Here is a 27,457-nt window from a genome sequence, read left to right as displayed (position 1 = left end):
ACAGAAATGGACAACAGCAGACATTTAATTTCATAAAGTCTCCATTGGAAGTGTGGAAAATGTGCTGCTCGGCCTAAACCGATAGGCTGGAAGGCAGAAGCTGCTGGAAAGACATCAACACAGAGATAAATGTGAAAACATTTTGTGGTTGAATGAATGAATCTGCCTGGTACGCTCATGCTTCTCTGTCATAGACGTAGACCTTCCAAACACGCCTGCACTGAGAGGGCGGTGGCACGTTTAACGATCACAGAAGAAGGAAATGTTCAAAATGAATTTAGCTGCAGAATCATGATGTCACAGAAAAGGCACATGGAGAGTGAAAAACAATCAATGTCTACTAGACTTATTACTTTACTCGTCCAGCTTCGTGTAGGTGAAGTCAAAAACACAAGCACTGTCCTCAGTTGGCTAAAATTTTGGATCAACATGTCAGAAGAACACGGCTGCAAAGTGATGTCGTCACGGTCTTGTTTCCTGTCACCTTGGTGACGTCACGCAGCCACCGGTACTGATTACCCCTCGCGCTATTAGCCTCGGTTACTCGGTGCACCTCTTCCGCGCTTCAATCCAGCTCCGTCTCCTCCCTCTCGACTCTCAGAGCCCCCGGTGTAGTTGTGCCGCTCGGCCACAGCTGGGCGCTGTTGCCTAACTCTCTCCGCGCCTCCTCTCTCTCCCCGTCAGCACAGCCTGCCTCTCTCCTGCCTCTCTGCCTCAGCCAACCCGGGCTGTGCCGAGCTGCTCCCTGCGGGATCAGAGCGCTCCCCCGCCGGGACCCTTCTCTCACATCCCCCTGCTGGGACGCGGCTACATTTCCAGCCAAGCACTGCCTGCCTTGGCTTTATTATGTGTGTCTGCGCCGCAGCCCCGCCAGCAGAGGCAGGCAGAGGAGGAGGAGGGAGACTGGTAGCCAGAGTCAGGACAAAGAAAAAGCAGGGAGACAGAGGCTAGCGAAGGGTTAGACTCATAGAAATACTGGGCTGCTGTTAACACCGCCGTTAGGACACTGGGAAATATTAACAGAAAGAAAGCGTGGGTTGTAAAAGCAGCATTCCCCGCGGGGTGGAGATGCAGGGGAAGAGCGCAATGTCCATGCCACCAGACCACCACTGCCTAGTGTAGACTATCAGGACGGAACGCAGAAGGCTGCTCGGTTCCTGGAGGGAAACGCAGAGCGAAATAGTTTCGATAAAGTCAAACAAAGCCCGTCGAAGACGAAGCGAGCGCTGGGGAAGAAGCCACGGTTCATTTCCAAAGCAATTTCCCAAACATTCTCACCACCTCCGGGGTTCCGCGCACCCGAAGGTTCCCGCTGTTACTTTTTCTCCCCTCTAAACACAGCTCGGGACCTGCTCAGGTGTTTGCCTCGCGCGTGGGCGGCAGCTCGCGCCCTGGTCCGTCAGTGCGCTCGGGCTTCACCGGAGAAGGCGAAGCGAGAAGACATTTAAAAGCCGCTGTCGGCGTCGCGGCAACGACGGGAAGTTCTCCCCCCGTTTATTCTACAGGTTGCGCGAGCCCCGGCCACAGCGGAGGAAGAGCAGGCTCTCGCCTCGAAGCCCCCCCCACTCAGTCCCGGCGTGTTTGGACCAAGGGCCGCTTCGCTCTCAGAGACTGAAGCTGCCGCATTGCAACAGGCGGAGGAGCAGCGGCGGAGTGCGGGAGGACGGACAGCCGGACCGTGTCCGCCTGTAACGGAACACAAACCAACTCAAGAACGAAGAACGCAGCCCCGGAGCAGAGATGTCGAGACGCAAACAGGCCAAACCTCGCTCCGTGAAAGGTAAGAAAGTGTTTACGGGCTACTTCATGTCCACGGGCACTGTGGAGGAGAGGAGACCGTGACCGAGATGCCTTCTGTTGGATCGTTTAGTCCGCGTGTAGTTTTGCGGCACAGGCTCGCTTTGGATTTTGGTTTTTTAATTGCATGCAGCTGCTGGCTACGGCAGCGTTCAAGTGAATTTAACCGGAACCTCTCCCTCACTGACGCTTCCATCAGCTGAATGTGCTCCGTTGGGTTCTGACACAGTGTCCGGTCCACGCGATCGCTGGTCTGTTTCTGACAGTGGGATGTTGTGATTGGCTTGATTAATAATATGTAATTTAAAAAAATCAGCTTGTCCTGAGATGCTGCTTTGTATTGATATATGTGACTGTTTGACCCAAATCAAATCACTTGGCCCCCACTCTGCGTGTCCTCGGGGTCACTCGTGTTTATTTTCATTACTATAAAATTGGCTCAAGCAATTTTTTTCTTGCACATTTTCTCTTCAAATGTTTCAAACTCCAACACCGTAAGAGAGATAAAGTCCACGGTGGTGTGTATGCGTTTGCACTGTTTCTAAATAATAGCAGGCTTTACTGAGATATTGAAAATCTACTCAGGCACACATGTGAAGCTGGAATTCAGGGTTTGATTTTCTGAAAGTTTGCCAAAGTCTTTATTCTGTAAGATGGATTGAAAGAAAAAAAATCTTTCTTCATTTTGCAAGAGGAGGCCTCAGTTTTCCCCATTATCATAAAAATGGTATTCATTGCTGTGCATGGGTGAGTGGGCATCGTGCATGGGGGCATGTGGTGTCCTTGGCCTCCGTGTTTCCTTTATGGGACCCAGATGGGCAACGGGATGAGCTGACCATGTGGTCGCCACCCCCTCCCCCATCTCCACCACCATGCAGGCCTTTCCTTTCTGGGACTGTCTAGGAAGCGAGTGGGTTTCTGACAGTGATTCGAACCGGGCGGTTAGTTTGATTAACAGCACGACTTTCATGGACAGATTTCAGCCTCTCCTACAGGTTCCCAGGATAAGCCTGTTTCATCGGAGGCAGCGTGAGATTAATTTGTCGATAGCAGGAGGGCCACACAGGATGTCCTGACAGAACGCGTGTTCGCTCGAGGGTTGTTTCTGATAATGTGGGTGATATGTACAGGGAAGAAAAATAAGCCTGCTGTTTGTCATTCCATCCAGGGAAGCAGGGCTTACGTTTGGAAGACGAGGTGATCGTCACTGTCCTCCAGATATCTACTCTGAAGCCTGTTTCGATTTTTAGTTGATGCTTGCGGCCCATCTCTGTCGCTATAGTACAAATGGAACTGTTGAGGAATAACTACGCCTATCCAATAAAAAATAATTGGATTTTGAATTTTATAAAGGAAGCTTTCCAAAAGTGAAGCTGGGTTTGACGTGTGCTTGTCTAGTATGCTGCAGAAAACACTGCATGTGTGGTTTCGGGTCTGCACCTCTGATTCTCTACTTGTTCACAGATTGGATGATAACACCATTAAAACAGTTTGGAGAGATTATTCTGGCGTGGCAGTTGTTTATAATAAATTTCCCGTCACTTGTTGATATTTCTTGTCTTTTTACAGTAAATTGCACTGCATTAATCACTCTGTGAAACGTGGGTTGGATACGGCTGTAGTGTTGTTGATACTCGGCACAGTTGGCCAGTGACTACTGCTCCATCGTTGCATTGTGTGTGTGTGTGTGTGTTTGTATGCATCATGCACACGAAGGCTGTGTGTGTGTCGCTAAGGCAGCCTGGATAACCAGAGCTTAGCTTTAGTCAGGCAGCCAAGCGAAGCAGAGCAAAGCTGAGGCTGACGACCACCACAAAGGTAACACGGCCCTTGTACTGTAGCTCGCATAAGCACCGTGCGTTTTGCGTACTCAGTCATCTGTGTGTACATGCATGTTGCTATCTCCCCTCCACACCTTGCCCCACTGACAGCTTGGCAAGACCGGGCATTGGGGGAAAATGGAGAAAAGAGGAGGCGAAGGGTAAAAGGTAGAGGGAGGAAAGGTGTTTGGGGCCAGTGCAGTGGCACATAGCAGGTGAGCGGGCAAGAGGGAGGGAGTGATGGAGGCCAGGATGAGGTGAGCATCACCGGGGGGATTATCTGTGTTTTCATGTTCTTCTGTCTTTCACCTGCTCACCCAACTCTGACTGGCTGGCTGGCTCTGACTGGGGTTACTGGCCAGCCAGGCATACCGAAACAGCGACAAGGAAGGACCAAATCCACCTTATCCATCTCCTGCCAGCCACCTGGTGCCTGTGCAGGCCGATGAGTGATAAATCCATCTCTAGTTATCGATTGTCAGAATTGATCTGAGCAGGGAATCCTGACGGTTACCCATTAACCATTTAGGTTCCTGTTTTTTTTCTATTGACATTCTGACTGTTTCCTGCCTGCTGGTGACATGTTGTCAACACGTGGTTCAGACTGTTGTAAATATAACCAGGAAATTAATTTTATTATTTTTTTATTTGCCATTAAAATAATAAAAAAAAACTTGGATCCGATTGCCATAAATAGGATTTGCTCACAGCTTTGCTTTTCATTGTACTTTGTAATGATAGGACATGTTTGTCACACGCACCCATATAATCAAACAGTAATATTGAAGACAACCAGTAAAACCAGTCCTCGTGTTCCTCTCTCTGATTTAACACAGCCACTGTGTTCTTGCTTGACCAGCGCAGCCTTTAAAGCGATTAGGCCTCGTTAGAAGTGAGGGGACTCGACTAATTGGAGTTTGTTAATTGAACGCGGACTAATGGTGTGACGACGGGCCGTGAAGCTCGCGGGGTGAGAGAAAAAGGAGGAAGAAATGAAAGAGAGCAGCTTTGCTCTTATCAAAATATTATTTCAGTGGATTAATCCGTTTTTAATGTGTGTCTTTAGCGAGGCTGCAGAAATCTCCTTCTCTTCTTCTTCTCTGTCTGCTCCAGCAGCCTCGCTGTCCTATCTCTCTCCTCTTCCTCTCGCTCAGCTCTTAGCCCCTGGAGTCTCTCATGCATTATGTAGTGATGATTATTACTTAATTACACATTAATAAATCCGCTTCATTTGCAGGACATTAAACGGGAGTTGAGCGCATGTGACAGGGAGATGGAGGAGAGCGGGAAGATTGGAAGGGGTGGGGCAGGGGAGAGAAGTGGAGCACTTACTTTTGGTCTGTACAGAGCGTTGTTGCGGTTGGTCGAGCCAAAGCAGCGCTTTGACCGAGAGGGCGAGTAGTGAGGTCGGGCTCGGCGTTGGTGTGCGCCGAGCTAAGCTCTTCTAGGCTAATGACATCTTTTCCGCTCCATCTCCTCCTTCTCGTTTTCGTCTGCCTTTCACCAGTGTGCGTGTAAACTGATCTTCCATCTAATAATTACTGCCCGTGTTCAGCTGACTGACATCATATTGACACTGTAGCTGGAAGTTATTGCTGGATCCTCCTCTTCTTTGGGCTGCCCCCTTCAGGGGTCGCCACAGTGGCTCCCCAGCAGCTCTGCATGTCCTCCACTGCAGCTCTGCGTTCGAGATCCTTTGTCCGGTACATCCACTGTCCCTCTGCACGTGTCCGAAGCGCCTCAGCCTCGCCTTCCCAGCATCTTTGATTCTACCACCTCCAGCTCTCTTTTTGTGAGCGCTGCTTTCTCCCGACAGTATATCACAGCAGGTCTCATTCAATGAAGATAAAATGTTCATCACAGTTTTCCCAGACACTGCAATTACTTTAATGTAACACGAAGAAATGCTGCAAATCCACCCACCGGAGAGTCTTGGTGCAGGAAACACTCGGCTTTTGTGCTCAGAAAAATGACTTAAATAATTCATCATCAGAATGGCTTCACATTATGTTGATTGACTAATCACAGAACGGACTAATGATACGTCTTGCTTCAATCACGCTAGTAGGGGATGCATAATAATTCCTGTAAGTACATGGCTTAAGTGTAATACGAAACTCTAGGATGGTAATTATTCATTGCCTGGAGTTAAAGTTATTGTCAATTAACTGCTCAAGACTTGAAATTAACAGCTGCCAACCCGCCGATTTGTGACTGGAAATGTCACTGAGTTACGAGGCAGTGAGCTCGTTTTTGATCATCCTGCTCCCACAAAGGCAAAACGAAAGCACCAATAAACAGCAGGTCATGTGATCTAACTACACGCTGACCTTTGACCCGCAGCTCTTTAGAACCTCGTTGTATTTCTCTCAAACCTTTAAAAACATTTCCTCTGATATCAAAATGAACCGTGAATATTTGTCAGGGTAGAAACTCCATTTTTCTGACAGCGCTGTTCACTGACATTACGCACTCGCACTTTGGTTAAAGCATCGTCTCTGCCAGCAGTGTCAGTATGAAGGATTGTGTGCTGTGTGTATAATACAGTACAGTTATTTTCTCATTTCTCATCCACTCTCACTTTCCCATCTATTTTTCTTTCTCCTCTTCCCATCTGGCTTTGACATTAGAGCACTTCTACTCTTTGGCAAAGCTGCAGACTTTCATGGGGCGACTGGCTCTCATAAAATTCAGACACCCTGCACACGTGACCTGAAAACAACCATGTTTTTTAGCTTTGGTCTTAGATCTGCTTTGTTTGTTTGTTTGTTAACACTGTTTCTAACAGTACAAAATAGTCCAATCAGCGTGTATACAGCCACACTGAGTTACTCCTGTACGAAAGCCCGTCGTGGCTTTGCATTAAGGCTTGCTGAACCATTAAATAGCTTTCAGAAAGCTTTGTTAAAAATTCCATTGACTGCTCGGCGGGGGGTGGATTTGAGTTTTTGGTGGTTGTTTTTTTTTTAATGGGACAAAACAAGCTAATGTAATTGGTGATTGGTGGAGCCCAGCAGTAGCACGCATTGAATGTAATGGGCTCATGTTGATTTGCACTCAATTAGAATCAAATTACAACACAATTGAAAGCTCAGAATATAAACAAACAGAATATCCCTTTTTGGTTACACACAGAACAAAAGTGCAGGTTTAAATAATAAAGAGTACTGAGGGCTGGGTTCTAGGGGTGGGGAAAAAATCGATACTGTATCGTGATATTTTATTTGCTAATAATGTATCGATACAGGGACAGCAGAAATCGATATTTTGTTACAAAAAAGTGTTTGTGGACTGGAACTCCGACTTCAGAGCATGTTGATCCTTTTTCTGAGCAAGAATCCTGACATTCCTTCACTGTCCAAATGTGTTTAACTTTTTTTTGGCAGCAATAAACATGACAGTTTACTTATTTTAATTTAAGACATGTTTTATTTTAATTAAGTTTAAAACTTTTTCATTTAATGTAAAATTATATTTTGTTTTAATTTACTTTCAAATTCTTCAGTTGCTGAAGGGGCTGCATAGTTTTCATATTGCATAGTTCAGAATAGCTATAATTGTACCAGATGGTTGCGTTCAGTTAAGTTGGACTAGACTGTAATACAAACCGTTCAGTTTGTCAACAATAAAACTGACTGAAATGAGAGAAAGACTGAGTGTGAGACTTTGTTATTAGATAAAATGAATATTGATAAAGTTTACCTTTATGTACAGAATCTGAATATCGCAAAATATTTTTAAAAAATTGCAATAATATCGTATCGTGCTTTAAGTATTGTGATAATATCGTATCGTGGGATGTATAGTGATTCCCACCTCTACTGGGTTCCCTTTAGCTGCTTCAGTGTCAGGACTGTTCAGGACACTCGAACAGAACAGAGCTCATAATCTTACATGTGACTGTAACCTGTAGCGTTACTGTAATTAAACGTGGTTATTTCTTTTATATAAATGTAGTCAAACGAAGACGCTCGAGCTTGTGTTGATGTCATACGAGTGAACCTCTGTTCGTGTTGGTCTGGCTTATATCAGTAAATACGGGGACATCTACAGATGACGTAATCTTCAACGATGGTTTGATGAGGAGCTGAAAGATGTGTCCTTTCCTTTGCTTCCTTGTCTCAAATGGAAACTACATAACAGCTAGAATCAGCACATAAAACCTGCTTCAGTTCCAGAATCAGTGCATCCGTACACTCTGGATACAATATAACCTGTACAACAGTTTTAAATGGAGCACATATAAAGTTTGCTGAGTTACTCTTTATCTTTATCATGTTGAATATTTTATTATTTTAGCACCGTGTGTCTGTTTTCACGGTTAATTTTTTTTGTTCCACTCATGAGACTTCTGTCCTTAAGCGTGTTCTAGTGATGAATGACTTCATAAGTCACAGAGTATAGGAACCGTTCCTCATCAGGCTGAGCGGGAAATTTGGGTTTTGTTTGAAATAATGGATGAGAGAAGGTCATGTCATCCGGTAGGCTTGGTTAGGTTTTTATTGTGTGTGTGTGTGTCTAGAAAGGGTGAAGTCCCTCAGCGAGGTGTGTGTATGCCAGCGACAACTCCTTATCAGCGACCAGCCTGGTGTGTGTGTGTGTGAAAGGGGCGTCATGGGCCAGGACTGTGCCATTGTAGCGGCTTAGCTAGCCTCGTTTATCAGCTGCAAACTCACTGGACCTTAACACACACACACACACCCCTCTGGAGACACACACACACGTGCTTGTGTGTGTGCGTGTCACAGTGTAGCTGAGCTCGGTGCATGCCTGTGCCCTCAGCTTTTAAGAAGAGAAAGATGATGCTGTGTGACTACACACACACACACACACACACACACACACACACACACACACACCAGGCCCTGCTTGCCAAGCCTGTACCCCCCCACCACGAGATGGTCCCAGAGGACTTGGGCCCTTCTAAGTTTCCTACAGTGTGTGTCTGTGTGTGCATGTGTGTGTTTAAGCTTGTCTTTCAGTCTCTTATAGGCTTGTTCTTTGTTCACTGACTCTTTTGCCTGTTCTGTTTTTCTGGAGGCTCTGGGGTGTTTGACTAGTCTTTTGTATTGTAGTTTGTGTTGTCTTAGTTGGAGCTTATTGGATCCTAAGGTGTTGCAGTAACTTCAGCGACCCATCCATATGTCCGTTATCTTCCATGATATCTATGAGGTGCATAAGAACAAGAACGCTAACAAACAGAAACGCACTCGGTTTGCTCTGTTCGAGCCTCCTCGTCTTCCCTTTAGCCTCCTTCCCTTCTTCGGCTCCTTTGCCTTATAACGACCCCCCTCCCTCAGTGATCTCACCCTGCTTCATACTTCTTCGTATTCTGTACATTAAACATTAGTGGTGGGGGCAATTAGCAGCGCCCCTCTGCACACCTGGCTGATGCATAATATATTTATTGGGCAGGCCTCCCCCTTTAGCTATCTGACACACACACACGCACGCACACAGACACGCACGCACACAGACACACACGCACGCACACAGACACACACACGCACGCACACAGACACACACACGCACACAGACACGCACACACACACACACACGCACGTGCACACACACACACACGTGCACCCCCACACACACGCACACACACGCACACACATGCATGCACGCACACACGCACGCATGCACGCACACGCACACACACACACATGCATGCACGCACACACACACACACACACTCACACACACGCACGCACGCACGCACGCACACACACGCACACACACACACATGCATGCACGCACACACACACACGCACACACACACACACACACACACACTCACACACAGTGTGTGTGAGAGACGTTTGTATCTCCAGGTCTGACCTTGTTTAACCCTCTGAGGTTGCGTTTTAGGACAGGTTAAAGGTAAAAGGTCAAATCAGACTTCTTTTTCTTGCTTGTCTGAGATCGCTCTAGGATTCCCATTTTTTAATGTGCGTTACTCTTTAATACATGAACCTTTCTCTCTTGTTTTTTATGATTGATTGATATCTTTAGCTCGCTTGGCTTTTGTCTGTGCGTGCACACACAGCCACACACGCAGCCTGGACCCAGACTAATGTGCATTGTCCTCAGAGCACGGAGCCTTCAACAGAACAAGCTGCTTGTGTTGTGTTCCTTTTTTATTAAACACTCTGCCAGGTCTTTGTAGCGCTCCCTACTATAGGCCTACCAATGGTTCTTTTTAGTGTCGGAGTCTTCAGTTGGTTTTTCTAACTCCTTTCTATTCTCCTCCCAGTCAAAAGGCACGGGCACCCTGCTGTGACACTTACAATGGAGCGAGTGAGAGCAGGAGAAAGTGGAAGAGGGTGAATGAGACTCCATACTGACAAACACACTGAAGAAACATTTTCAAGGAAAATGGAATTTTTCCTTTTTGCTCCTTGCTTTTGCAATTTAACATTATAATAATAGTTAAGCCTAATTTTCTCATCCTCTTACTGGTTTAAATAAATCACACCACTTTATATAAATACAAGCTTGAATCAGATGGACTGAAAATCTGAATCCAGACTTGGAGCAAATGTGCTCAGCAAAGCTTTCTCCTGCATGTGCTGCTCTGCTCGAGCTGCTCTGTGTGAATCATGAGTGAAATGGGTGTCGGAGAGAAAGTGATAAAGCAGAGAGAATAAGAGACTGTATGTTGGTGAGTGCAGACCACGTTTAAAAATGCAGAAGTGCTTTCTGCCATAGACTCAGTTGATAAGCAATCGAAGTCCTCTCCTCTCCTCCTCTCCTCTCCTCCTCTCCTCTCTCCTCTCCTCTCTCCTCTCCTCTCCTCTCCTCTCCTCCTCTCCTCTCCTCTCCTCCTCTCCTCCTCTCCTCCTCTCCTCTCTCCTCCTCTCCTCTCCTCCTCTCCTCCTCTCCTCTCTCCTCTCCTCTCCTCCTCTCCTCTCCTCCTCTCCTCTCTCCTCTCCTCTCCTCTCCTCTCCTCCTCTCCTCTCCTCTCCTCTCCTCTCCTCCTCTCCTCCTCTCCTCTCCTCTCCTCCTCTCCTCCTCTCCTCTCTCCTCCTCTCCTCTCCTCTCCTCTCCTCTCCTCTCCTCTCCTCTCCTCTCCTCTCCTCTCCTCCTCTCCTCTCCTCTCCTCTCCTCCTCTCCTCCTCTCCTCTCCTCTCCTCTCCTCTCCTCTCCTCTCCTCTCGAACATTAAACAGTAAAATAACTACATTTGTGGACAATTTTCTCTGAATGTCTGTAAATATATTTCTTGTTTCTCGGCTTTCTAAGCCACTCAATTGAATCCAGCAGAGAACAATAACAGTTTCAGCTGAAATGCACATGGCCTGCAGCCTTGTCCTTTAATTCAATTCAGTTAAGGTTATGTTCATTTATATACTGTAAGGTAAAGACCCAGCAGTGTTCTGGAGACTGTCAACTAATAATTTGTGCTATCAGACTGTATAGAAACTTTATACATTTAGCTGGATATCATCTGCATAACAATATAAAACGGATGCTATATTTTCTAATAATATTGCCTAAAGAAGGCAGATGTAAAGTACTGGGCCCAGAACAGAAGCCTGTGACTGAACTGTGTGAATAAGACTCATTTATATGGAGAAATTAGAGTCAAATCACTGGAATGCATTTCCTTTAATATCAGTGGTTTAAAATAATGTGATTAACAGAGCATTGAATGCAGCACTGAGGTCTAACAGTCTGCCCTCAGAGGCCATCGGAGATGGTTTGTAACCTTCACTGTTTCTGTGCTGTGATACATAAATCCTGACTAAAACTCCTCAAATCGTTCCTCTGGAAAACATAACGTAGCTGTGTGATAACTATCTGTTCAAGAAACTGATTGCTCCATAGTTAGCTGAGACAACTGGAGAGTAAGAAAGCAAAGGCTTTTTAACTAGTGGTTTAATTGCAACTACCTCGAAAGCTCGTGGTAGATATCCTGTTAATACAGATAAATGAGTTCTTTGAAAGCCTGAGTAGGAATGGGGTCTAACAGACATGCTGGTGACTTAGAGCAAGAAGTTAGTTTGGAAAAGGGAGACTGAGTCTAAATATTAGCAGTCCTGACACAATGATGCTGTTTATAGCTGTTTTCCTCGGGGACCAGGAAACTTTGGACAAGCTCGTTGTTTTTCCACCACTGGGACTTGGAAAAACTCCCCTTTAGCAGGTAGTACTTTCTGAAGGTTCAGAAACTTTGGAGGTGAAGCTTGAAGCTTTCACTCGCTCCGTCTCAGTCACGTCTGGATCAATCTTCACAGTAACTGGTAAAATCAGAGGATCTGCTTTCCAGTCGGTAAAACACACACACACACGCAGTTTTCCAGTGTTAGTCTTTGTGCAGTTCGTCTGTATTACGCGACATAATTTTGGGCTTTTCAGGTGCAACATTTGTGCAGGTGTGGGCCTGCAGTAGGCTGACATTTCTCTTACCTTTAAAAGATTTGGCTCAGCAGTCAGGATTTATTACCAAACATGAACGTCCTGATCATTTTCCTTGCAGTAGCGGGGACGGATAGTTCTGCTGAACGTCCCGAGGAGCGATCGCTGGGTTTCAAAGTCTAACTCAGTTTGAATTTTAGCTGCAAAAACATGAAACACCCCAAAATCTGAAAAAGGTTCTTTAAAAATGAGGTTTCAAAAATGGAAAGTACATTTTCTAAGATGCTTGATTACACGTCTGCTCAAACAAACAAGCAGCCACGCTCGGAGCGCACACGCGCTGTGTCTGTATATTTTTCTTGTTACTCCCAGAAGGAGCGTGACTAGCGAGTTAATCTGTCCGCCAGCGATGCGGTATGACACAAAGCTGTTTATTTCCCTTCTCCTCTCTCTCTCTGTAAAGCCTAATCAAGTTTGTATCAAGCTAAATAATGCCTTAGCGTGAAATTGGTGTCTTCAGTCAAAAAGCACTCTCGAGCCTGTAGTACAAGAGAAGGTAATTATGTACCCTCCACCCTGCAGCCCCGCCTCCTCTTAGTGTTCATGTAGAGTGTGTGTGTGTGTGTGTGTGTGTGCACGTGTGTGTGTGAATATGCACCAACTGTAGCTCATCATGTCTCTCATCTCCTTCTGGCATCATCCGGGTTTGTTGGTGCTCAGTCTTGTCTCGGTGAACTCTGAACCTTCATATGGCGTGTGTGTGTGTGTGCGCGTGTGTGTGTGCGCGTGTGTGCGCACGTGTGTGTGTGTACCAGTCTGTAATGGTGAGTGGAAGCTGCTGGGGAAACTTCTAGTTCAGTTATTTCTGGAGCCTTCCCTGGAGTCATGGTACTCTGGAGAAATGCTCTCCCTCTCCTCCTTCTCTTTCTGTCCTACTCCTTATGCTTCCTTTCGCTGCCCTCCTTCACCTCTCGCCCTTCCTCACTGTTGCTTTCTTTCTAACCTCTGTCTCACCTTCTGCTCTTGTTCTCCACCGCCTTTTTATCCTCCTCCACTTCCTCTTTCTTCCTCTACACGTCTCTTCTGCTATCGATTCGTCTTCCCGCCACACTCTCTCTGACAGACAGAAAAACAAATGTCAGATCAGAGAGGCTCTTTAATCTCAAGCTGTGTTGTTTGGCCCTGAACATCAGCTCTGTACTGTCTGTGTGTGTCTGTGTGTGTCTGTGTGTGCGTGTTGCGTTCTCTTCGTAGTGTGTTAATAGGAATCCCTTAAAAACCTTGCTGTACAGATGAGTTTGTGCGAGTCGCAGGACTAAAAGATAAAACCAGAAAGTCTGATTGTTTTCTACAGCAGCAAAGCGTGCGTGGTTATGTTGGTTTATTTTGGTAAGGTCTGGGATGTGTGACTCATTTGGGCACCGCTGGTTAGTCTGCTGGTTAGAGGGGCGTTTGCACAGGGACTGATTTACTCTTGCATCGCTGTCTTGCTGATGGCCGGTCGCTCACTGACACGTGTGCGTAAATAACACTGTAATGCATTTGCTGCCTTGTTATACGTCACTGTCGCTGATATATCGCTGATCTGCGTCGCTGCTGTCGGTTCAATTGTTTTCCTCAAAGTTAAAAAAGAAGTTTAACTGGGGATCCACCCGCTCTGCACCACCCAACATGAAGTCGTTCAGTGTCACTGACCTTTACTGGTCCACGGTCCCCACATGGCCCTGACTCGCCTCTGCCCGGTGTAGCCAATGAATGAATTCCTCATTTGCACTTGGTCCATATATCCTGTTTACATGACCAAACTGGCTCAGACTTGGCTGGCCAAGATGACAAATGGAAGCCAGAAGGTTTCCAGGATCAGAAAAACTCCTCCCTCCTGCAGATTATACATATTCATATGCAGAATCTGTTGATAGAGATTACAATCACAATGACCTCGTACATAAAAGAAAGAACAGAGAGGTTGTTCATGACAAAACAACGAAGACGAGGACTTCTGTAAGCAGAGAGGAAAGAAGAAACGATTGCTGAAGCGAAGAGAATTTCAAAATCTGTCGAACGAAATCAGATAGAAACAATTCAGATTGAAAGAGAGAAAAAACAGGAGAGGAGGGCAAAGCAGAAAAAGGAGGAAAGAGGAAGATAGAGAGGGCGATGGAGCTTGTCCGCCAGGCTTTGTGTGGTTGTTGTTCTTTCTCGCTGCCATCCATCTAAGCCCTCTGCTAACTCTGTCCCTTTACACACACGCTCACAAACAAAAGCACACATGCACGCACACACACGCTGTCCCAAGCCTCAGACTAGCCTGGTGATTCTGGCCAATGGCTCAGTGCTTGGGATGTGTGTCTGTGTGTGTTTGTGTTTTAAGGCTGTTTTGTTCAGAATGCAGGCAGGCAGAGAGAGCGGTTTTACTGCTGATAAAAGTATTTGGTTAATCAGCTTCTGTCCCTGTCCCCTGACTCTGTGTGTGTGTGTGCGCGTGCGTGTGTGTGTGTGTGTGTGCGTGTGTGTGCATGTGTGCGTGTGTGACACAGGCCATTGAAGTTTGGGGGTCTCCCGAGGGGCATGCTGGGGATGTAGATTGGCATCAGCCCTCGGCCAGTAGCGTCACCAAGTTATTCCTGAGGGAAAGGGAGGGCAGCCAATGAGAGAGTCCTTCAGTGCTATAGGGAAAATGATGGGTGTGTGGGGAGGAGTGGGGGCAAGGAAGTGAGTTGGAAAGGGGAAGTAAGAGAGGGAGTAGACGGGAAAAATGAGTGTCTAGGATGAGAAGCAGAGACGGACAGATAAAGAGAGAGGGAGAGAGTCAGATGACAATTACCCTCTTGACTCCTGTCCAGCGCTAGTTGTCAATCAGCTCGCCCCTGTGGGAAAAGGATCCGCCTATCATTGGCTACAGTGACCCACATCCCGCCTTTCTGGGCTGTCTGGCCGGTGCGCGATTGGCCAGAGTGACCCGCTCGTCAAAGAGATCTGGGAACAGCAGAGCCTTGGGCTGCTCTGGGAATAAATGGCCCTGATACTGTGCATGTGTTGTTTAGGAGGGGAAAAGACAAAGGATTCGCTTTGTGAGACTGGAACTGCTTTCATGGGACAGAAGAGAAGGAGAAACAAAGATAGAAGGGAAGCGAGTTGGTATGTGGTGGGAGAGATAAAGACAGAGAGGGAAACAGGAAATACATTTAAATGGGTGCTGCAGTAAGAGCCGAAGAGAAAAGCATGGAGGCTGAGCACGGATCCAAGAATCACTTAAGAAAGGAGCAAATATCAAAGAAAGGTGGTAGGAAAATACTGAAGAGGCAAAGGTAGAGCAGACGAGGGAGGGGGGAGAGGATGCCAATAATGGAAGAGAGAGGGGAGAACGAGGTAGAGTGTGTGTGGATAACTGTGCCAGTGACAACAACTGTGTAAATATTTGTTTATGACAACGGGATCATGATGCAGAGGCAGAACTGCATGTTGCAGCCCTCCTCGCCTGCGTTTCTAAAATTTGATGTGCAGAAATGAAAAACGGAGGATTGGACGACTACCATCCAAACTGTAGTATACGTGACAGTGCTGCCGTCCGTCTGCGAGGTTCTGTGGTGCACGGGGAAATATTTGCAGCGTATGACAGAACTCACATTCCCAGGCTGCTCCCGGGTGTTCGATCATCCCCTCTGCAGCCTTTATTCGTCACATAAACACATTTTTCAGAATATCTAACTTGTTGGGAAGCTGGTGTCAGAGTGTCTTTGAAGCAAAGAGGATTAATTACTGAAGCGTCCAACAGCGGCGACTTGCAGGCGCTCTGAGATAAACCTGGTAACAGAGAGCTCTGAGCATATTTCCTCAGCTTCCACGACCCAACGGGCTCAGCCCGTGCAGACTAATCGCACCGTTGATGGTTCGTTGTCTAATTTCTGCACGTTTTTGACCCGGACACTGGTGTTGTGAGTCCGTGTGTGTTTTGTCATTGTGGACGCCCTGGTATAATTGCATGCTTGACTGGCTAATGAACCGTGACAGCCCATTATAATGCAGACAGGAGTGTTGCTGTACTGTCAGTTACTGTGTATGTGTTATGCATGTGTTTACATCTGATTATTTGTCTGCGTACAGGTGAGTCAGGGGTGCCAAACATCAGGCCCAGTGACCAGAATCAGCCCGGCAAAGGCTCCAGTCCAGCCCACTGGACACCTTTAGAAAGGAAAGCATTTGGCTTGGAGCGATTCTCACTTGCATAGACCTCCCACACGGCCACTCGTACTACAGTAGAAGATAAACAGCTGAATGACAGAAAAGTCCAAGTTTTCCACTGTAGGCTTCTTTATAGTGTCCACAGTGTTTGAATGATTGTCCTGTAATTATGAAACAGAAAATTCAGTCTAGGAAATGAGCTTTTCTATAATCAGATTTCTTTTACTACACCAGCGTTTCTCTTCAGCATTTTCATGTAGGAAAATTGAGATGTACAGTTTTTTCTTATATCACAATATCACCGTGATTAAATGCGTCATTAAGCTTCTTCACACTGACAGAAAAGAGTGTTTCACTGGTTTTGCCCACTTAAGATCAAAGCGTGTCGTATGTGTCCCGTGATGGAAATTGAGTTTGACAGCGTGGGCCACATACAGCCTTGACCCCAGGCCCCACACCAAGGTCACCTGCTCAAGCAGGTGAGATATTCTGTATTTACACTAATTAGTGGAAAGTACTCAGGCCACCAAATCACAATCAAATAGTCTGTGTTTATGCTCATGCAGTAAACCAGGTGTTCTTATTTATAGTACTCGATAGGCGTCCTTTCTTAAGCACACGTTCTAGGACTCACATAGACTCTAGGGCTGCCACAAACGATTATTTTGATAGTCGACTAGTCACCGATTATTTTTGCGATTAGTCGACTAATCAGATCATCATCCATTGGATGTACAGCTTATTGCACCAGCAGCATCTGCTCTTATATAACTATCATTAGCTTACAGCTTTAAGTGTTTAAGGTATGTGCTAACTAAAAATAAAGACAAGATGATAGTTTATTACATTTTAATGAAATTTGCAGATTGTTTCGGTGAAGTTTAATAAACTCCTTGCTATCTAAAATATAACAGGACACCGGAGTAAATTCTCGAGCATCTCACACTTCTGATAATCAGCTGTCTGCTTGACGTTTATTCAGCTGTGTAAAAACTATAACTTTAATCTCAGCCAAACCGATTTGCTCAGGAACAAATAAAATACTGAAAAAAGCCAAACAGTAACATTTTTAAGTTATCTAAGTGACTCATATATCATGTTTAACCTGAGTAGCGAAAGACGGCGGTGGGTTTGAAAACGATTTGCCGGGAGTCCGGTGTTCTCACGGCTCTAGCGAGGCTTGCCCCCGGCTACCTATCGAGCTAGTGTGTAACAGACGTCTCCGAAAACGTCGGAGCGCTTTTGAAAATATGTGGTGTCTTGATAAACTGAGCAGATATTTGAGGTTTACACAGCTACATTCTCACCTGAAAATATGTTAAACGTTTATTTTGTGACCCAGAAAGAATAATAAGAGTAATATTAAAACTAACTAGCTGCCGCCATTGCTGGAAACTGAGCTGGGCCGCGCTATGAATTCTGGGACACAGCTTCTTCTTCTTCTTCGGGGTTTAACGGCAGCTGGCATCCTTGTACATGCAGTGCTGCCATCTTCTGTTTCAGTCCGTTATTACACTCTTAAATCCTACTACTTATTCCTGCGTCTTTTGGGATCTTACAAAGCTTCAAACGACGCGTCGACTATTAAATCAGTCGTCGACGATTAATAGTCGACGTAATCGTGACTAGTCGACTAATCGTGGCAGCCTTAATAGACTCATAGGCGAGGTGCCTCAGGGGTTAGTAACTGTGTGTGTGTGTCTGTGTGTGTGTGTGTGTGTGTGTGTGTGTGCAGATGCTCCAAGGATTCCCAGAAGCTTCCTTCTTACACGGTGTCACCCGTGTGTCGTGCTCCGGGGGTTTCATTTGTGTTTTTGTTTCTGCGGCATGTCGGATTGTTTGATCTTTAGCCATCTGCTGTCTCAGTCTTTTTCTGCCTTCTTGCCAGTATCTGTATATTTTGGGCTGTGATCATGTTACTCGGTGATAGCATCTTAAATCAATACCACAATTAACTGGTACAAAATGACACGAATGCTTGTGACTTTCTCCCACTAATGATGTAAGTTCTGTTAAAGGGAAATTCTGCAAATTCATTTGCCAAAAATACACCTGTCTGTTAACATGTAGCTAACGAGAGATTGTGCCTGTCGGAAGCTGCTGTGCTAAGCTGTTAAACGACTCGCGAGTTTGAGCTAGAGTTTGAAGAGGACTGTGATGTGCTGCAGGAAGAGAAGCGATGCATGTGCAAACACATGATGATTGCTATATTTTTAACCCCACGGGTCACAAAGTGTCTTTCTAAGTGGGTCTTTTTTTGTAATGGGGCACCCAAGCTACAGGTACACATGCACACGTATGTACTTGTACACACTCAGATACTCCCTCCTCTTGACTGATATAGTATCTGTGAGCTAATCCTTCTCACAGGCACACGTACACCCCCGCCGACCGCCTGGTGTGTACAGGGTTCACAGTAACGGTGTGTTTGTCTCTGAGGGGGACAGAGGGAGGATATGGGAGTCTAAATAAAGCTGCGTGTGCTTGGCTAATGAAACACGCTGTATTCCCCACAGTCTCATCAGGAGAAATGGGCCTTTATCTGAGGCAAAGTTACCACGAGGTCTTTTTATAATCTCAAACTCTCCCAACTACCAGAGGAAGATGGTTTTCATTATGATGTCAGCTTTTAGTGGTTTAAAAAAATAGTTGTCACAAGATCTGGGCAAGCCCAGTTCAGACAGACCGAGGTCGCGGCCGGTAACCTCGAAACGAAAACCTTTGATTCAGACGCACGTAAGTCATAAAGGGGGTTGGAAGCGCATCTGTAACCGGAAGGTCGCCGGTTCGATCCCCGGCCTCTCTGTCCTGGTTGTTGTGTCCTTGGGCAAGACACTTTACCCCACCGCCTACTGGTGTTGGCCAGAGGGGCCGATGGCGCGATATGGCAGCCTCGCTTCTGTCAGTCTGCCCCAGGGCAGCTGTGGCTACACCTGTAGCCTCCACCAGTGTGTGAATGTGAGAGTGAGTGAATGAACAGTGGCATTGTAAAGCGCTTTGGGTGCCTTGAAAAGCGCTATATAGATCCAATCCATCATTATTATTATTATTATTATAAACGTCTCCCTTTATGTTCAACGAGAATCTTCACTGAAACGGCAGCGTTTCATCAGGGCGCTGTGACGTGACCCAGACGATGTGACATCAAGGAGGAAAAATCATATTGAAGCGTATTAATGAATCATGGCATCCACTCAGGGCTCAGCTGGGAGCTAACGTACTGGTCATTGTGACGAAGCACAGCAGACGTACTTTGTTTTTCTTCTGGTGTCTCGTATGTTTCTCTCTGCTGTCTTTGGCAGACGTATTTGCTGCGGTGGGAGGTTCCTGTGTTCGCCCAGGGATCCATTCGTTTGTTAGCACTCTGTGGTCCACATCTGGCTCCAACAGGGATGTTGAAGACTTGATCCAAACTTTTGAGTCCTGCAGACAGTTGTTATTATTTTTTTGTCAAATAAGATGAGCCCACAAACCAGGCTGAGTCTATAGACACAGCAGCTTTCTGACTTCAGCACGCGAGACCAGAGAAAATGATGTGGAGTGTGAAAAACATCATGCAGATTTGAGAGTGTTGCACTGCTCGGTGTGCATCAGCACGTGGATGTTTACAGCTCGGTGTGACTTTGCAACGCTGCTTGCAGCTAATGGGAGGAGCTAAAGTTCGTGTGATTATATGGGTCCAGTAGTGACGCAGCTCGGCTGTTTTTTCCTGTTATAAAAACGATTCCCTCTCTCTTCATTCATCTACAAAAATCACTTTCATGCAGACTTTTAGTTTCTTTTTTAAGAGGGACGCTTTGCTGATTTATAGCTTCTGGCTTTGTTTGGAGCTTCTGGCTCAGGTTTGATGTGAGGAGGAGGTTGGTCACCAGGGAGCTGATGAGGACGTGGAGTGAGAAGTATTAGAGAGGTGTAGAGATGTGGAGGGGCGGAGGTCACCGGTGAGAGCAGGATGAGAACAAAACATTTGGAGGGATCAGAGACAGAGGTGAGCGAGGGAGAAGTGAGGCACAGCGTGTCGGGGAGGGGGCGGACGGGAAATCCCATTGTGTGGTGGCTCTAGCCATTTCCTGTTTGTGTGCCAGCTGTACTTCCCTCCTTCCTGTTGTACCCAGGAAGTCGGTATGACAATCCAGCTTTGATCAGCTGTGTGTGCGAGTCTGAGAGATCTCAGGTCATTGTCATGTTTTGTTAATTCCTTGGTAGGTTCAAGTTCAAGTACATTCGCTCCAGAGAATAAACGTGTTTAAAGACAAATACGATGTCCTTAGGCGCTCCCACGCTCGATTGAAAGTAAGAAGAGGTAAGGAGTCGCCTTCAACTTGACTGGTGTCTGTAATGCTTGGACGAAAGCACGCGGTGAAACCACGAGGCAGGACAGAAAGCATAAACACGGCTTCATAAACCTCCATTTTAATCACAAAGCTGTTTTTTCTTAGTTGTAGAGAGAACCTGACGGCATGTTAAGATTGTGATATGATCATTGAATTGTGTGGCTCCTCTGCTGTCCTGCAGGTGGTGGCTCTTTAATTAGCTGCAGGTTAAAACCACCATTTATTTGATTTTCTGTGTCTGTCTCCTTTTTTCTAGCTGTCGAAGAAGGAGAGTCTTCAGAGTGTGGAGGAACCTGGGATGGATCGACTGTTCAGACCGGTTAGTGTACAGGCACACACACACCTGTGTCACCCATACACAGATGCATGGTGACGTATGTTTGTGTGCGGGTGAGTCCAAGCTGGCCGTTTGTAACGTGTACTCGGGGTAACTTTGAGGTGATGAAAATGGAAACGAAGATTTAGTGACAAAGAAGAAAGCTCGAGGGGACTGTGAAGGTTCAGGGGAAGGAAAGAGGAGACAGAAAACTGTAGCTAGGCAGAGCAGCAGTCAGTCGCAATAATACTCTAATCGAGAGAGATTTGTGTGCTTTTTCACTGCTCTCTGTGGTTTGGTAATTTCCTAGGAGGAAGACGAAGATGGCAGATTTTTTTCTCAGATTTAGTTTTTCCTTAGTCTCCGTGTCTCCCTCCCATCTCCTCTTGGCTTGTCTTTAAACACTGAGATGGAAATTTAAAGTTGCTCAGCCTTTTGCCTCCATAGGAGATGAGCCGCAGAACCAGCTGCTGTTCAAGGTTCACGTGTAACATTAAAGAGAAATGACCATTTTATTTGTATTGTGTGTATTAAAGATGGCAAGGTTCAAGGTTCAAGGTTCTTTATTTGTCACATGCATAGTTATACAAGTATAACATACAGTGAATTCATGCAAATGCATGAATTCGTTCAATTCAATTCAATTTTATTCATACGGCACCAAATCACAGCAACAAGGCGCTTTATACTGTAAGGTCGACCCTACAATAATACATACAGAGAAAACCCAACAATCATATGACCCCCTATGAGCAGCACTTTGGTGACAGTGGGAAGGAAAAACTCCCTTTGAACAGGAAGAAACCTCCGGCTCAGGGAGGGGCGAGAGGAGGAGGACAGGATAAAGGCATGCTGTGGTTCAGCTGTGATTCAGAGGTCTGTTAGCACACAGGCTTACATGGATGTGTCTTTTATTTATGCTTCAGTCCCAAATCCTGGTGCATCTGTGAATTTTGGAGAGACTTTGTGTTATTCAGGCTACGCTGTAAGATTTCAGTTGCTAGCACCTTTTCTACGTCAGTGCCAATCATTTTCCCACTGATTCATCTGCAGATATTTGTCCATTAGTTCCAAGAATCTATCGTTTAATCATGGCAAAATTATGATCTTGACTATTTTGGTCAGCTATTATAATATTGAGTATTTAACACGATTGTTTAGCATTTGTAGAAAATGTATTTCTCTAAAATAAACTTGAAAAACAACCCTAAATGACTTCATGGAAAAAAGAGGCTGAAGGAGACGTTGTCGTCCAGTTGGTGGTTAATCACACCGGAGGGTGTTTTTAACGTTAAAGCCTGCGTCACGGGGGAGCCGCTGGTCCCTGCCGGCCTGCATCCTCCACCACGGGAGCAACCAGAGGCTCGGGCCACGGCGGACCTGCACCCTGAGAGCGACGGAGCCTCCTCTTTTCTTATGTCTCTCAGTACAGAGGTCACATTTGGCCTTCACCGTGAAGCTGTGTCTGAATGCTCAACAGCAAATTTCTAACTGGTTTACAAAGAAGCTGCTTTCTTGTTGTTGTCGGTGATCTTCTCTGCAGAGTTGGCGTAAAGCTGTTCGTTTATTAAAGGTGTAGGTTTGTTAGTGAAGATGAACACAGATGAACTGAATCTCCCTGCACTAATGTTACTTTCATGAAATATTGTGATCGGAGAAACTCCAGCCTCACGGCCAATTGAGGGGCGACCGTGGTTCAGGGGGTTGGGAAGCTCATCTTGTAACCGGAAGGTTGGGGATCGAGCCGGTCGTTGTGTCCTTGGCCAAGACACTTCACCTACCGCCTACTGGTGTTGGCCAGAGGGGCCGATGGCGCGACATGGCAGCCTCGCCTCTGTCAGTCTGCCCCAGGCCAGCTGTGGCTGCACCTGTAGCCTCCACCAGTGTGTGAATGTGAGAGTGAATGAATAGTGGCATTGTAAAGCACTTTGAGGGTCTCGAAAAGCGCTATATAAATGCAATCCATCATTATTATTATTATTAAAACTACAGGGCTACCAGACTCACAACTGCTGCAATGACTCAAAGGTTCACGTGTGCAAACGATGCAGCTGCTGGGCCCGTATGCTAAGCTTGGCACGACAACGTTGGCGATGTTTTCCTCAGCGCTGTCATTGGTGCTCGGTAAAGATCAAAGTCCACATTTTCCAGAAACAGCTGGACTACTGTAGGTGTTTGTCAGCTGTAGTTAGTTTTGCTGCTCCGGTTTGCAGCCCGTCAGAGAACAGTTAAACACTTCCTCTGACTGGATCCCAGCAGGGACGTAAGATACTGCTGAATGTGGTAAATATGCGGTTATCTCTCTCTCTCTGTGCCGCGCTCGCCCCGTCTCTCGTTAAGCTCTGCAGGGATAGGAGGATAGGAAAGTATGACCCTTGGGGTGTCTATGACGTGCCGAACCCTCCCATCCTTGGCCCCCCCCCCTTTCAAAACTGTGTTAACTCTCCTCCAGGGGCCACTGTGCAGGTCTACGTGTGAGTGTGTGGCTGTGTGTGAGTGTGCGTGTTAAGGGGGTGCTGACTGAGGTCCTGGGTGGCTCACTAGAACTGCTGTGTGTGTCAGTTCCTGCAGGAAGCTAGAGTCCCATGACACACACACACACACACACACACACACACACACACACACACACACACACACACACACACACACTCTTCCTACCATAAAAACACACTGTCCTATATTCCCTTACTCAGCCACTCTCTCAGGTTGGCTGTTACTGCCAGCATCTCCGTGTCACTGCGTGATCTGCATGCTCTCTTTCTGTCCCTCTGTCTTTGCTTGTGCTTTTACCTTCTGAAAGCTTATTTGGGGCGACATTAGGAGGAGTTTGTATGTGTGAGAGAGAGGGGGTGAGGACCGAGAACTGCTGCCTACGTCTTACCCGAGCAGATTAGAAAGAAAGACCTCGCTTCTTTTACTCCCTGAGAGATGATGTTGAGAAGGACGGGGTGAGAAAATAGGGAACAACAAAAAAGAAAGGGAACAAGGAGAAATATACCTTCCTATCCTGCTTCCTAATTCATAAACTTCCAGCCCTCTAGGCTATTTTTCCATCCATCCATCTTTCTTTGACTTACTCTGGAAAATGTGTGTTGAGTTTGGAAAGGCCCGCTTGAGAGAAGGTGGAGGGAGTGTGAGGGCGACTCGAATAGCATTGAGCCAACTTATTCTCCCCTTTCCTACATTTCCTCTTCTCCTTTCCTCCTCCTCCTCCTGGCCTTTCTGCGCCCTGAGGTGTCCTGAAACCCTCCTTTCCTTCTCCCTTCAGTCCTTACCACACCTCAGCGGGACACAGACACCACGTGTCCCCTTCCCCCTGTTTGCTCAGTTGCTGTCTGACTCTCTCAGTGTGCTGGAAGAAGGAAAAGAAGAGGAAATGAGAGACGAAGTTGGTAATAGTATTGAGCAGCCGTGTTTTTTATTTGTTATTTGTTTATAAGATCCGTGTGTTTCAGTCTCGGGTGAAAGTGAGGAAGTCATGAGACGTGTCCAACTGAACAGGACTCGAGTGTCTCGTGTTAATAAACTGTTGGTGATGAACTTGTCCTCTTTCTCTGGAATCATGTGTTCCTCAAATCACACTGACAGTCTGCTGCAGACTACAGTGACACACGCGCGCAAACACGCACACACACCAACGCGCGCGCGCACAAACACGCACACACACCAACGCGCACAGAACGATCCAGTGAGTCATCATGGAAAAGATTTGTCAGGTCCCCGAGCTGAAACTGAGAAGCTGAGACCTTCTCATTGTTGTTCCTCCTGTGTGTGATTGTGTGTATGTGCATGTGTTCACACACGTGGTGACAAAACTGAGCCGTAAAAATGTTTCCTGCACCTGTCAGATCTGTGTCAATATCAGGAAGGCGTGTGTGAGGATATCCGAGCACACGGGCCGATCGTGGCTCAAGAGTTGGGCGTTTGTCTTGTAATCGGAAGGTTGCCGGTTCGAGCCCCGGCTCGGACTTCACCCGTTGCCTACTGGTGGTGGTCAGAGGGCCCGGTGGCGCCAGTGTCCGGCAGCCTCGCCTCTGTCAGTGCGCCCCAGGGCGGCTGTGGCTACAATGTAGCTGCCATCACCAGTGTGAATGGGTGGGTGATGACTGTAGTGTAAAGCGCTTTGGGGTCCTTAGGCTAGTAAAGCGCTATACAAATACAGACCATTACCGTATCCAAGCGCTGCAGTTTCTCAGTGCGTTTGATGAAGGTGGATTTTATTGGTCAGAGGTTCAAACTGGAGAAAATCTTTGGCCTTTCTGAGGACATCACCCCGACTGAAGACTAACTTGTGGTTTCGAGGATTTTTAAAACTATTTAAAACCATCGCCCAGTTTGGATATGGGACACAGACGCCGTCTCTACTGTTACGATTACGTCAGGGCGCGATCAGGTGACCCTGAATCCTGCCTTAGTTATGCTGCGGGGGGATTCCCACAGTGCACAGTCTTTGTTCTCCACTTAGCTTTTAATAATTAGTTGTTATTTATCTCTGGCTCTCTTCTACAATGCGTCTGTTGTCCCATCTTCCTCCTCTCACCCCTCTCACTGGTCGTGACAGATGGCCCCGCCCCTCCCTGAGCCTGGTTATGACAGTTTTTCCTTCCCACTGTCGCCAAGTGCTTTCTCATAGGGCTCTTTCTTTTCTCTCGGTTATTTTAAGATCATTACCTTACAAAATACCCCCTGAAGTTAGAATTGGGTGAGACATGCAGTCCATTACAGGGTCACACCTGAAACCATCCAAGACCAATTTGGAGTTTCACCAATTAACAGAGGGAGGAAGCTCATGCAGGCAAACTGCAGCAAACTGCAGCCGTGTGCTGCCCTTAACAGGATCCAGTGTGCTTAAAATGATGAGACAACAATATTAATTATCAAAGTGGGAAGTCACCAGACTGAACTAGTGACCAAAGTGACTGCTGAAGGGAACAAAGCATGTCACTGACTGAAATATGAAGCAATGGCCAACAATATACACGTCCTCCCGTCCACCAGTCGGGATACAAAGGACGGACACAGAGGAGAGATTGCAGGCTGTATCACTTTTCTCCTGCTTCCTTGTAATAGCTTTGTGGTGGCCAGAGCTGAGAAAAACAGGACACTGGCCCTCGTCTCACTCTTTCTCTCCCCCTTTTCTCTTGCTTCCTCTCTCTTCCTCTTCCTCCATCACTCTCTCACCGCTTTCCTCTAGAGGTCCATAATGTAGTTTTAATTTCCCCAAGGCTACCACAGGAAAACAGTTCGTGCTCGTGTGTGTGAACTCGTATTGTCTGCTTGTGACAGTGCACAGTGCATCTGTGTTTTTGTCTGTTTTGCAGCAATAAGCCCTTTTCTGTCTCATTTGTGTCGGTGTGCATGCGTACAGCAAAGAAACAAGCGAGCAGCTGTCAGTTTGTGAGTGTGCGATTCTGTCGATCTGTGCGAGTCTGCGTGGCACGTCTGGATGATTTTATGTGTGTTTGCAGTTAACTGTGTGTTTGTGTGCTTGTTGCTTCCTTCCGTGACGTGAATGCCTCTTTCATCATCCTGTTTCCAGACACTGGTGTTGGGTGCTGCTCTCCCTTACGGCTCCACATCCCAGGGGTGTGTGTGTGTGTGCGCATAAACACGTGTCTGTGTGTATTTGTGTGTGACTGTGTGGTTCTGCAGATCTCCTCTGGGGGGGGGGGGGGGGGTTGTAAAAAAACACATTCACACACGAAGACGGAGGTGAGAGAGAGAGATGCTTAATATAGCCACCTAGCACACACACACACAGACTCACACACACAGACTCACACACACAGACACACTCACTCATACACACACACACACACACGCAGACTCACACACACGCAGACTCACACACACACACACAGACTCACACACACACAGACTCACACACACAGACTCACACACACACACACAGACTCACACTCACACACACACACACACACATACAGACTCACACAGACTCACACACACACAGACTCTCACACACACACAGACTCACACACACACACACACAGACTCACACTCACACACACACAGACTCACACACACACACACACACACATACAGACTCACACACACACACACACATACAGACTCACACTCACACACACACAGACTCACACACACACACACACAGACTCTCACACACACACACACACACACATACAGACTCACACACACACACACACATACAGACTCACACACACACAGACTCACACAGACTCACACACACACAGACTCACACACACACAGACTCACACAGACTCACACACACACAGACTCACACACACACACACACACAGACTCACACTCACACACACACAGACTCACACACACACACACACAGACTCACACTCACACACACACAGACTCACACACACACATACAGACTCACACTCACACACACACACACACACATACAGACTCACACTCACACACATACACACACACACACACACACACAGACTCACACACACAGACTCACACAGACTCACACACACACAGACTCACACAGACTCACACACACACAGACTCACACACACATACAGACTCACACTCACACACACACACACACACATACAGACTCACACACACACATACAGACTCACACACACACACACAGACTCACACTCACACACAGACTCACAC

The 27,457-nt window shown here is 46.7% G+C and overlaps 1 protein-coding gene across 3 annotated transcripts in view; it reads left to right on the top strand.

Annotated features, from left to right (window-relative positions):
• Window positions 1–690: 690 nt before the first annotated feature.
• znf423 (zinc finger protein 423) overlaps window positions 691–27,457 on the top strand; it is a 136,533-nt gene continuing 109,766 nt past the window's right edge. For 2 of the 3 annotated variants that reach the window (XM_084932662.1, XM_084932661.1), the window contains exons 1-2: window positions 692–1,780; window positions 20,750–20,812. In XM_084932662.1, coding sequence (XP_084788788.1) covers window positions 1,741–1,780; window positions 20,750–20,812 — 103 coding nt within the window. In that variant the 5' untranslated portion in view covers window positions 692–1,740. Of the gene's footprint in view, window positions 1,781–20,749; window positions 20,813–27,457 lie in introns of all 3 variants that reach the window. The other variant, XM_084932663.1, reaches the window with a different exon arrangement.

This window comes from Perissodus microlepis, chromosome 7 (genome assembly GCF_051167445.1).
Source record: "Perissodus microlepis isolate ML-2025 ecotype Zambia chromosome 7, ASM5116744v1, whole genome shotgun sequence".
NCBI lineage: Eukaryota > Metazoa > Chordata > Actinopteri > Cichliformes > Cichlidae > Perissodus > Perissodus microlepis.
Note: the sequence above shows the minus strand (reverse complement) of the source record. Positions and strands in the feature narration are given on the sequence as shown.